At 43.5% G+C, this 13,329-nt stretch overlaps 1 protein-coding gene across 2 annotated transcripts in view; it reads right to left on the bottom strand.

Moving 5' to 3' along the window:
• Nucleotides 1-8,708: 8,708 nt before the first annotated feature.
• Nucleotides 8,709-13,329, bottom strand: part of DERL1 (derlin 1) — a 72,473-nt gene continuing 67,852 nt past the window's right edge. For both annotated transcript variants that reach the window (XM_082046136.1, XM_082046135.1), the window contains 2 exons: nt 13,191-13,301; nt 8,709-11,411 (listed from right to left, as the gene is read on the bottom strand). In XM_082046136.1, coding sequence (XP_081902262.1) covers nt 11,273-11,411; nt 13,191-13,301 — 250 coding nt within the window. In that variant the 3' untranslated portion in view covers nt 8,709-11,272. The remainder of the gene's footprint in view (nt 11,412-13,190; nt 13,302-13,329) is intronic.

The raw sequence follows: 13,329 nt of genomic DNA, 5'->3' as shown, positions 1-13,329 counted from the left end.
TAGCTGGGGTTTCACACAAATTCAGGCTTATTTGGCTGCTCTCTGATGGTCTGTTGTCTACAACTCTGCTCCAGGTCCTCCCAAAGCACTTTTGAACATTTACCTTCACTTGGATCGACCATGGCTTCAACTGTTGAGCCCCATGGGCTGCTGCCTCACCTGAAGGGCTGTGTTCCTGTCCCCCAAAACCACTCCCAGGTGAGGGGAGGATGCTGAGCTGGCTCTGAAAAGCCAGGGAGACTCCCTGCAACCAGGAATTTAAATCGGCACTAAATTTGATGAATTTACGTATTTATTAATTATTATTTATGCCACATTTTGAGACAGAGGCAGGCACAGCACACACTAAGAGCGAAGGACACATCTGGAGCAGCTGTGGCAGAACTGAGATACCAGTGGTTTTGGCATCATTATCTCCATCATACAGAGGGACAGCAGAAGTACCTCAGGCTGAGGAAGCACAGCTCCAAACCTGTTCTCCAGCCCAAATTCAGCTACCACCAGGCTCCAACCACAGCTGGGCAAGCAGCAGGCAGAGAGCACCCAGGTCATGGTATGGGGGTCCATGGGTTTGACCATGACGCAAATAGAGACCAGGAGAAGACGAAGAGCCCAGAGCCACGAGCACAAGCCGTGCCCTGTCCCTGTGTCTGGAGGGCACCATACTCTGAGGCTCCCTCTTAAAGATTTAAATAAAAGGAATTTAATTTTTTTCTTCTTCTTCTTTTTAATACCAGCATTTGAATGCAGGGGAATGGAAATTTTAACACGAAGCCACATGCTGAAGGTCACGGAAAGGCAAGGCAGACATTGTCTTCAGTAATATTAAAAGGAAAACCAACCCTGCTGTGTCAGAGCAAAAAAATGAATAGTTCTTTTGATTGGGAAGAAAGTTTCTCCATGCCCGGTTGCGGTGCAGCATTGCACAACGGAGACTGCTGCGGCTGGGAGCACGGAGAATTAATTACTTTGCTTTTTGAAGCATGGTCTGCTCTGCTGTGCCAGCTTCAAGAACGATAAGCACTTACCCAAAGAGCATGGTTTTGTCCTCCAGCATGGGAGTTTTGCCCATCTAAATCACAGGAGGCTGCTGAGTTTTTGGCTTGTTTTCTTCATATTCGGCCTACACTTGAACCTGGGCAGTGCCACGCTCTTTTTGGATTCGCAGACACCAATTTTATGCCGTGTGAGGGAAGGACACGTCAGCGCTGGCCATGAAGTGCCACGGTGTAATTGCATTAAGCACTGTCCTCTGGGATGTCACAGCCCCGCAGCACAGATGGGGTTTCGCCAAACGCACATTTATCTCCAAACCGCCTCGTCTTGGGGGATTTTGCTTTCAAGGGCATTTCAGCATCTAAACAAAGGTGAAGTACGCCTCTCCCTGACCAAGCAGCCGGTGGGGTGGTGGCACTGAAGGATGTCTTCAGAGCTTTGTCCTCAGCTGGGCAGCAGCAAGTCACGCCATAGAATGGGCTTATTGATGATGCCTTTGGCCTTTTTTGAGTCTCTCACCCTCCTCATTCGTTCAGAAGACTTTTTTTTATACAAGTGACTTGGGAACTGAAGTCAAACGGGTTGCTGAAGCTTCCCTGCTCTGATCACAAATCACTTCCAGGTGGCCCTTGGCAGGAGAGAAATGGTTTTGCTGGGTTAAAGCACCACCCACCAACTCCAGATAGCTGCAGATGCTGCTGCACTGACCTTCAACAAGCAAAATCACACCGTCTTTAAATTTTCACCGTAGTGTTGACACCCCTTCTGAAAAAGAGTAATTCCCACCTTTCCCAGAGCCACCGTTCGCGGCCATCTGCAGCTGCAGCCTGCCACAGTCCTGACTCCCAGCTCTCCTCCTCACCCCAACTTTTTGGCAGAAACTTCTGATTTACCTAAAACAGTTGCAAAAAAGCTGAAGGACACAGAGATGGGGCAGTTTTTACATTAAGAGCTGCTGCTGCTGGCCTGCTGTTAACAGACTTGTACAGCAATACTCAGTGAGCCTCATTCCTCACCTCTGATGGCAGAGCCAAAATCAACGTCTCCTCGGCATCCTGCACACCCAAGTCCTTAATTCATCATCACAGCATTATTTTTTTTTTTTAATGTAATGAGCATAAGATTAAATATAAGAGCTACTCAGAGCTTATCAGGCTTTCTACCACCCATTTCTTGATGAGACCTAGAACCGCTCTACTTCCCATGCCTTGTATAACTGATTTTAATTTTCTACTCATGAACCACAGTCACCAGTACCTAAGCGAGCCAAAAAACAAACTCACAGACAAGGAAGATCAGCACTTCTTTGGAATTATGTTATTCCTGAATTATCATGTGCAGTATCAATGTCTTAATTGACATTTATGTCAAATTGACAAATACAACCTAGAATACCAGCTGCTTAAAGCCATCACCATCCAGGTTACAAGACAGATGTACATGGATGGCGGGAAAAAATATTATGCCCACATCCTATCTGTTGCTACAGCTATTCAGAAAGGGCTTGCAGGTGCAGGGCAGCCATATATTACTTCATCCCTCTCCCCTCCCACCCATGTTCACCAGCTCTTTCCTGGGGTTGCAGTACCAGTCAGCAGCTGCTTTCTGGCAAACACGTAGCAGAAAAGTTGAAGCCTGACACACAGTGGCATAAGTAGAAATAAATGCAAGTCCACGGAATTGCCCTCATTTGGGCAACATACAGTTTACGATTGTTCCCCGTCCAGCAAGGACCACCTAAGAGTTAGTAAGCTTGCCTTTTAGAATTTACTTTAAAACAGCTTGCAATTTTAAGATACTCCTCTGAAAAGGGAAAAGATTAAAGATTTATAGGCCAGATAGTGACTTGGCCCACAGAATAATTTACACCTTGGGTCAAAAAAATAGCAGGAATACAGTGAGGTACGTATCCATCGTGAGTGACCTTAGCGGTGGCAATGGCGCCAAGTTGAAGATCACCAAATAAAAGGAGATGCGGCGTGGGATGCCGTGTGAGATGCGGTCCTGCCCCAGGCTCCAGTCCCCGCCAACAGGCTCTTCAGGGCAGGGTGCTCCCTCCAAGCTCCCCCACTGCCCACCCCCTTGCCTTCCACTGCAGCCCCCACAGAGAGCAAGTAGGAACAAAACCATCTCCAGGCATCAGAGAGAATAAAAAGGGAAAAAACAAACAAACAAACAGACCAAACAAAACAACCTGTACAAGTAGGATTGAATTCCCTCTGGTGTTTTGGCTGTGGAGGCATCAAGACTAAACTTTTCTTGGACAGCCTTGCCCAGGCTCAGGGTGCTGCCTGCATGGCCACAGAGCTACATCACTTTCCTGCTGGCCACTCTTTGCCAAGGCTGGCTCCTGCTCTCCCTCCCGTCCAGTAACATGCCAACACATCCTCTGGGTTTTTTCTTTGAACAATGCAGTTGTCAGTTATCAGTTGGTGAGGTGCTGGAGAGAGCCCAGCACAGGGCAACGAAGATGACAAAGGGAGTGGAGCATCTGCCTTCTGAGGAAAGACTGAGGGAGCTGGGGCTCTTTAGCTTGGAGAAGAACTGTTGCTGGGAGGACGAGGAGGGGCAGGTGCTGATCTCTTCTCTCCAGCGACCAACAACAGAACCTGAGGGAATGGCAGGAAGATGTGCCAGGGGAGGTTTAGGTTGGACATTAAGAAAAGGTTCTTCACCCAGAGGGTGCTGGAGCACTGGAACAGGCTCCCCAGGGAGATGTCACGGCCCCAAGCCTGACAGTGTTCAAGAAGAGACTGGACAACACCCTCAGACACATGGTGTGAACTGTGAGGTTGTCATATGCAGGGACAGGAGTTGGACTCGATGATCCTTGTGGGTCCCTTCCAACTCAGGACATTCTATGACTCTGTGATTAATCACTGAGTTTTCCATACCCCATTTCCCTGCTCATTGTCCCGTGCCACTTGTTGAGAACCTTATCTTTATTAGCTGGTCTTATCTCAACTCGATTACACATTAACAGAACTTCTCCTTACTCAGCAGGATTTCCTGAGGATTGCAGCGCTTTTGGCTTCAGAGAGCAGCTCTGTGGAGCGAGCCGCTCCTCCACAGCCAGCCTAGGAAGTCATGGATCTCATTTAAGATGCATGAGGGGACATGGAAAATTGTAAGATGACTTTGAGGAACTGGCAGAAGCAGATTTAGAGGACAAAGTGTTTCTATAGGGGAGCAAACACATTAGCTTACCTTGTTTGGTGTTAAATTATACAGTCATTATTTGGTTCTGGTGAGCTGTGCTCTGACAGCAGCTACAGAGAGACCTGAGATCCTTCAGCACATCCAGCTAAAACGTTCCCCTATCCACTGATTATAGTTACTCAACCAAACAGTACAGCTGTAGGACCTATTGTTATCTGTCTGCTTACAAGAAATTAGGCTGATATGGTTCTTGAGATTTACTAGACCTTCAAGTGCAATATTGCCACCATGTATACCTCTGAGAGAGGATCTTTTGCCTTCAATGCTACTATCACCTTGCCCAGGAAGGCTGAATGGCATCAACTTGTATCAATTGCTTTTGCTTTTTCTTCTTTTCTTAAAAGTGTATGACACAGAAGAATCCATTATTCAAAAAGGACAAAGTAGATGGTGCAAGAGAGGGAGAAAATGTGTTGTTAGAGATGAGACAAGCTGTTTCTTAACAGGTAGCTCTGTGAACCCCCAAAATCTCTTGGGAAGGCAATTGACCATCCAAGGTCTTCCCAGCCTGCTGAGACCTCCCAGTGCCAGAGAGCCCAGGAGCAGGCAGAGCTCGCCGTTTGGTTGATGATAGCTTCCTCTCTGCTTGTGAAGACTGGTACATCTGCAATGACAAAACATTGCCACGGTCCTTCACGGTCCCCTCTGCTCCCAAAACAGCCTACGTGTGTCTGCATGGGGTGGCTGGGAGGAACAGAAACAAGGAGGTTCAGAGAATTTATGAGGTGCTGAGTTAACACAGCTAGAAGAAAATGGACAAGACGGAAAGCAGAAAAGCTCTTCTGAAATTGCAGCAGCAGGCTCCAAAAAGCACGTATGGCATTTGAGGACAACTGCTTACATTCATCAGACCATCTGAGAGAACAAGTAGCTGATATCTGGAAAACAGAGATGGATGTAAGCAAGGGAAGAGGTATTAAACTGGTTATAACCTACAGGGGAGAGAAAAAAAGAGACTGGTAATTTACTGCCTGCATGACAGCCAAGAGAGGAGGCAAAAAAGATTATGAATTGCTATAAAACCAATATTGCTACTGGGCACATGATTTTAAGTATCAAGACTCAACTTCTGAAAATGGTTTGGAGCTCTTCTTTATATACAATAGCTGTCACAGCAGGCAATGGATGGAGTCACTTGCAGCCTGCTCAGGCGTTCTAAATTGATGAGGATTTACATTTTGCAGGTGCATCTGATGGCTCCTGTAAGTCTTTCCTGCCTCTGCAGAACACAGGCAACGGGTGCAGCTATGATGCGGTAGAACGGAGAATATCCCTCCTCTTCCTCCTGTGCCATTGTGAAACACTAAATTTGGACCCAATTCTTTGAATGCAGTTTCAGATTTAAAGGAAATACTACTTCTCTAACTAAAATACACAGGAAAACTAAAAATTGGATTGTAACTACCCCAAGGAGAGCAGCAGACATGATAGGAAGCTTTCACCAGGAATGAAGAAACTCTCCTCCCAGAAGCTATAGCTTCTTGAACCTCTCTGGGTACTCCCTGCTTACAGAGCTAAGGAGATAGAAAAAAGTGTTGGCAATGATGGAAGTTAAGCCTTTTTCCAGCATGCAACTCCTGTCTCAGGCAAGAGTCACAAATATATATATATACACACACACACATAAAGTTGTTGGGTTTTTTTAACATATTGCAGTGAAAGGCCACCACCACATTTCTGGAAACAGAGGCTGCAGAAGTGTTTTGTCCCAACCAAAATCGCAGACTCTCATTTCAGCTTTTAAAGATTGATTTGAGCTCTGAAAGCAAACAGAAAACCCACCGTATCTTCTAAACAAACAAAAAAGTCATTTTAGAAATAAAAACCTGAAGCATTTCATCCTCATCAGTATCATCCAAATGAAATATTGTCATGTTGCAAAAACTCTCCCTACACACACACACAATTTACTTCCAAAACTATTCCCGTGAAACCTGCCCATGCTGCAACCACACACAAGTCTGCTCACCAGCCAGGAACCTTCCCTCCCCACACACCGAGGTTTTGCCCCTTTAGTTCCTTTTCAGGAGCTTCACATCTTCCCCGCTACAGCCTTTGGAACGGCAGTTTACATCCCAAGAGGCCCTGAAGCTCCCTGGCTGTAACCAAGAGGTGCCAAACCAGGGCCTCCCCAAAACAATTTGGCTACATGTTCATCCTCGTCTGTCCTACTCCCTTCTGGGTTGTGCAACTCCACCAGCTCAACACAGCCAACTGTGTAAAGTCAAACAGAGAAAGTTGACTGTCAGGTCATGCCTGACACTCCTCTCCTTCCTCTTTAACTCAGTTCCCACAGATTTTTTTTGTGTTTAGGTCACTGGTCTCCCAGGGGAGCTGCTGCCCCAGCCACATGCACCTCAGACACCTGAAGCCAAACCAGCTGTGGGCACAGCTGGAGAGGAGCAAATCCATTCCTGTGAACTTGAGTCAGTGACCTGCTGTCCTGTAAGCCATAGCCAGGCCAGGTGCTAAATACACATGCTCCTTTTAAGAAATAAATGTAAAAATTCACATGTTGGCATCTGAATTACATGTCCAAGCAACTGGACAACACCCTCAGACACGTGGTGTGAATTTTGGGGTTGTCCTATGCAGGGACACGAGTTGGACTCGATGGTCCTTGTGGGTCCCTGCCAGCTCAGGACATTCTGTGATTCTGTGAGATGCAAGATGACTGCTTGTGGCAGTTTTGTTTTTAAATGCTGCCTCCTCTTCATCATGGGATATCTATGGCTGATGGTTGGCAGTCCAGAAAACCTGGCCTAAAGAGCTGATTTGAGCTTTAACGGCATTTTGCAAGGGATTTGTCCTCCAGAGGGAAAAAAACCAAAACACAACAATGCAAAAAGGCCCACCTCCAAGCACCAGAATTAAGGTTTCATTATCACTTTTTTCCCCACAACATCAACAAGATTCCACAGGGGCCTTGCCAGCATCCCATAGTCACAGCTCCTTTTATGCAACTTTTGCTCACAAGTGGTGTAATCACTCCTCCTAGATTGTGTTCCAGATGATAAAAGGGTGAGCTACTGCTGTGAACAGAACTCCTTTCATCACCAAAAATGTGTGCTTGAAAAATATAAGCATCTGAAGTGTTTTCATCTTTTCAGTCCTCAAAAACAGCACATCACCTTTTAGATGTAAGTACTTCTGCTTAATATGCATAGTTAACTTAATTAATAAAGCCATGACAATAGACTCAATTCTGGATTTCAAGCTGCATTGCTACTATCATCCATAGCAAAATAAGAATCTAGGGGTGCACAAAACAAGAAAAGCCAATTTACTACTGTAGGCAATGGCAATGCTAAAATCACCTTCACCAAAATTAGTGCTCTGCCATACCACAGCAAGTAAAAATTGATCCATCAATCCTAATCCTAGCACAGAACAAGGGAGAATATAAATCATCTTCATTTTATAGTTGCCGAACAGGATTACAAAGCCATTACGTGAGTTGTGGTATCAGAAGCTTCAGGCTGTAAATGAGCGTGTCTCTCTCCAGCTCACTCTCAACCATCAAGGCAAAGCAGTTTTCCTCCCTGATAAGGTACATCGTGATCTACAAACACAGACGGAACCTTGTGCTGCACTGCAAACAGTATGCTGCTCTGAAAATTAAAGCCTCTCCATTTTCCTAATGCAAAAATTAGATGGCACAACAAAGCAACAGGTCCAGTTTCTCATTAAGCCACTGGCAACACCACATTACCAAGTCGCGTCGAGAGAGGAGCTGTTGCCAAGACAAAGCAAGAGCAATGAAAGATGAAGCCATTAAGAAGCATTTGGTGTTATATTCCTGGCTGTTCTGCTGACTGTTCACACAGCTAGAGCAAAATCAAGAGGCACACGCTGGCCATGCTGCTCTGCCTGGTGCACTTAGTATGGACCAAGACTTTCCACTTTGAGGAGCACAACAAATTCACATGGTGCCTTAGGCACCACATCTGTGATCTTTGGTGCCTCTGTGGTATCAACCAGGAAAAGTGCAGTCACATGAACGATGAGGAGCGGAAGAGTCATTCAGAGGATGCTCAGTGTGTCTCCAAATCAGCTGAGGTAAGGAATTCTGACAGCTGTGCACATCTGGCTGGACAGAGACAGTATTGCAGAATACCAAGCTTACCCTGGGAAAAGTAAGTGATCCCTATCACTCCCACAAAGTTCGAGGGTGAGCAGAGGGATACTTCCTCCCATAGGGCAGTAAAGAATGAATCGAGTATAGAAAAATAAAGCTGTAAAATGGTAGTAGCCCAGGAAGGACATAGACTGTCAAAACTCAGAGATAAACAGAGACAAAGTCAATGCCTTCACAATTTTGCAACCCAACAGAGAAGACAAGCCTCCCACCCAAAAGCAGGTCATTTTCTTGAGTACTTTTATCAACAGCAGGAGGTGGCGTCACAGTGCAGCTGTCAGACATTTCCCAGAGATGTGCAGACCACAAGGCTTGTCTTAAGCTGAAATATGATTTAGCAAAACAGAGACAGTAACAGAGATTAAAACTTTAATTTAAAACTTTGCCAACAAAAAAAATTGATTACAAAAAGGGAAATTATCTGTACAAAATAAGAAACGAGGTACCCATTTAACATGAGACTGCCATTGTCAGTGTACACTGGAGGACAAACAGTGCTTCAAGTCAAGCAACAAGTGAAAAATGAACAAACTGAGCTCGTAATATGGAATTCTGAAGTGAATTTTTCATAAACCAAAGTAAATTGACTTGAAGCAGTTCACAAGCTAATCAAGACTTATCAGAAGTCTCTTCTCCTTGCAAACCTTTTCCTCTTAATTTAGAGGAGGAGGATGGACTAGAAAGCAAGACCAGCACAGTGCAGTGGGCCAGGACAATGACTTCTGCCATCCTTCCTCCCACCCAAACCTTCCTCCTGGCCTCCTGTGCAAAACGTGCTGCAGTTTGAGTGTGCCGAGGATTTAGCTGAGTCGCAAACTATTGCATCTTCACTTAACAGTTAGGTCCTGGCTCAAAATTAAGACAAACACTTTGGAGACAGCGATATTACTATGACTAAAAAGACCAGCTGCATCCTGACTCCTATAAAAATGATGGTTCTCAGACTTTTCAAGTTTGCATCAAATAACAGCTGTCGGTCAATGACAGATTAGTATTTACAGCACTGCAGTCCTCTTTTCTACCTACCATTTTATACAAAAAAGACAAGAGCATCTTTAAAACTCATCACTGGACAAAAATGGCAGGTGATTTCTGAACTCAAGTTCTTGTAAAACCTAAACACACAATATGATCATAACCAGTTTTCTACATTTTTCCGCAAGCCAGATCGACAAAATTGAGTTGCAGTGAAGAAACGGAGCACGTGTCTTTTTCAAGCAAGCCAGTTGAAAACTTCCAGTCTGACTGCTTATTTTCCCCCCAAGTTTCACATCATGTAGTATTTACAAGTTTTAAACCTTCAGAACCCAGGTTTAGTGAAGAAACAAAGTAGTAATAAAAATGCTTTGCCCAGATTCACTTCATCTACTTATAGATATACCTGAGATACCTAAGCTGGGGCAGGACAGCCTTCTGTGCCCTATCTACCCAGTAAAAAGATAGATAAAAGCTAAAGGGTAATTCAAAGACTCGAATCTCATCCTAGTGATGGTGCTCTTCTTCCTCCAACTATAAAATGAAAAGGGAGCAACTATATTCCAACTTAGAATCCTTGGTTAAGCCTAGAGTAATTGCGTTCCTAGCTTAAGTGTTTTAATTGATGTGGCCTAAGCCTCACCTTGCTCGCTAGCAGCTCCCACCTAGGGGAGTTGGGGACGGCTATTATACCTTTGAGAAGTGCTATGAAACAAGTATGAATCCTCCTGACAGCTGGGAAAACTGAGATAAGAAGTTTGCTCAAGTCCATGCAGTGAGTCAGTAGCGTTACAGCTTCCTACATCTTAGCCCTGTGCTCTGCCCACGGGAACCCAGTACGAGGAAAACTACTGTACAGAATCATTTCCTTCTCTGTCTCAAAAAAGTTTTACCAAAAACGTACAGATACTAACAAACAGTGTATATAATTTCTTATTTGACAATGAAAGAGTCCTGTAGTAAAGCAATCTGGTCTATTGTATCTTGATCCTGGAAAAGTTTATTTCCAGCTTTGATTCCTTGACATCTTAAAGCTTTTAAGAGAAAGATGAAGATCAGTTAACAAACAATGCTGCAGTCAGTATCCTTTACATTAATCACAATGATATATTTGCTAGTTTAAGTAGTATTTGTGCTACCCAATTTTGCAATCAAAATAGAAACCTTGAAGACAAGAATTCACAGATCTTGGGGGGAAACAAACAAACAAACAAACAAACCCCAAGCCAGACAACTTCAGCTTTATCAGAGCAAGCCTTGTAATACACCATGACAAGTCCAGAGATTTCAATTCTGTAAGTATCTGTTATTGCCATTTCAAATTAAAACCCTCTTATCCTCAGTCTTGCCCATCCCATGCTGTAGCAGGGAGGACAAATGCTGCATGGCAAGAAAAAGCTCCTGTCAAAACATAGCTTAATAATGGAAATTAAACATCTGCCCTTTGCTTTATGAGTGCAGCAGAGAGATATCAAATAATGTTTCCAAAGACCTTGGGACTTAAGCACAGTTATGGAAAAAGTCAGCTTCCTAACTTCGGGCTTAGCTTGATCCATCCGCCTCACACTGAATTCTTACCTTACCACAGTCAACAAAAGCTTTTAACGTACCAGGTGAGACAGAAACCATTAGCTTCTTCCATCACATCACGGAACAAGGCGGCATAATGGATGCCCACTGCGACAGACAGACAATACTGTATAGAGAAGGCTTTTTTTTAATGGCAGAATCAAATTGGACACTACTGGCTAACCTGGAGCAAGATCTACATTTTTCCCTTCTGGAGTTTTTAATTTTCTCTTGAAGCAGAAAAATTCTTTCTAATCAGTTAAATCCAACAGTACTACAGAGAGCTCAGTTCTTAAGCATGCTCTGCAGCAGGAAGGGTCGGTCCTACATCCAATTAAAAGCACAGAGTTGCTCTTTTCCAAGGGCAGGAGTTCTTCACTGGTCACCCAGCCGGAAACCTTGGCCCCAGTTGTGTCTTCCACCACCCCGCTGTTCTTCTGCAGCTCTTCTCATGCTGGCAGGTGGGACACCAAACCCCGACACTCCTCCTCTCCTATTTGGCAGCCAGCGGTACCTGGGACAAGCCAGCAGAGAAGGAGAGAGTTTGATAAACATCTGTACCTTGGGAGTAAATGCCAGACTACTTTTCCATGCACTTCCTTTTAGCTGCCAGACTTTTCAATACAACTGGCTTTTCCCAGCAGTACTTCACAGAATTCTTTCCAAATCTAAGCCCTCGGCACATTGAGTAATGGGAATTCTGGGGAACTTCCATCTCTGGGATATGGTTATATACAACAGTCCAAACACAGGGAAAAAAAACAGATGATAACAGGAGCCTTATTGTTGAGAATAAATGCTGTGATACGAACTGAGTTCCCCTAACTTCTCTTCCTTTTCTTCTGGAAAAATAATTTTTAAAAATCCAAATCACTTTGAGCATCTCTCAATAGTTATAAAGCTCCTGTTATCACAGCATCCAGCCATCTCGCTGCTCTGCATTTAAACGCTGCTGAGGAACCGGGGACCAAAGAGATTAAGGGATACAGGCTCGAGCGAATAGTTTGTCTGAAATCAAGCTCAAGCAAATCAGAGCTGTAAGACCTTATAATCCAACTTAAAGTGATCTAAAAGACCGCTTCTGCATTTTCCAAGGGGATGCCATCAATGCAGAGTCATTTCAGCTCTACAAGTTACACCCAGCAAAACCCTTGCTGAATTTGACCATGAAAATCTGAGGCCCAGACATAAAAATGAGATTCCTCTCTAAAAGAATAATGATTCTGTATAGAAAAGATTCTTCATTATTTTATTAAGGATACCTGTAATTCATCACAGCATCTTTCTTTTTTTTTAAGAAAACATTACAGTGCAAAGGCAGAATTTATCCCTTTTTAGAGATGTTTGTAATACTTCTGTTCCTGCTCCTCAAATACAGAGAAAAATTAAATATACATATGAGGAATCAAGGAAATTGCACATAATCAACAAGACTGACAGCAGTTTCAGCTCTACTATTACCTTGAATGACATTTTAAAACAATATTTTTGTCTTCTAGTCTTTTATGGAAAATTAGGTTTACCAGGAAGGCTTCCAAACACAAAAGTAGAACATAATACTTCCCTACTCATTAGAACTTGTACATGAAGTATAACTGTAATTCAACTTTGAATCTTTAAATTAAAAGTTTATACTATAAAAGGAGTTAATTGAGTTGCCAACTAAACTTTGGTAGAGAAAAAAAAATATTTACAGCCCAAAAGAATGAGGAAAAAGGCAACTGATGATACAAACTTTGGCTTCTGATCGTAGAATTTCAATACCAAAACAATGAATAAATTGCAAGAAACAGTATTTCAGAAGCCAAGACCCGCGGCCTCAGTCAAGGTTACTGGTACTGACTGCAAAGCAGCACACGTGATAGCCCTGAACAAATCTGCAGCTGACTCCTATTATTGTTACAGGTTGCTGAACTGGCAGCTACTGTAATGATACGTTGAAAAACAGACAACAGATCATTCACAGGAGAAAACAATCTTTTAAATACCATCTGATAATTGTTATGGAGTTCTCTTTACTACAGTTCAATTCACTAGCAGAACTATGACTCTCATTCTTAAGAGTGGGTAAAGGACACAAGCCATCCATCAGAGTTACAGAGAATTTCACATGGGTCATTTACAAGAAACTCAACATTTCTGATGACTCAGCAGCACAGTCAATGTGACAGTCTGAAGCAGGTTGATTCAGCGAAGTATTTTACACCTTATAATCCCAGCAAATATTTGTCTGCTGAACAATACAGAAAATTGGACCAAATAAACAGTGAGGTAAAGAATAAAGCCAACTTACAGGAACTGAGGTGTGGACAGAAAATTCCTTCCTCCCAAATCCATTGGATATTTAAACATTAAGAAGAAATACAGGTGTCCAACCAGATTTCCTATCAGCTCATTGATGACTCTGCAAGGCAAAAGAAAAAGAATTGTTT

Source organism: Streptopelia decaocto (genome assembly GCF_964273445.1).
Source record: "Streptopelia decaocto genome assembly, chromosome: 2".
Lineage (NCBI taxonomy): Eukaryota > Metazoa > Chordata > Aves > Columbiformes > Columbidae > Streptopelia > Streptopelia decaocto.
Note: the sequence above shows the minus strand (reverse complement) of the source record. Positions and strands in the feature narration are given on the sequence as shown.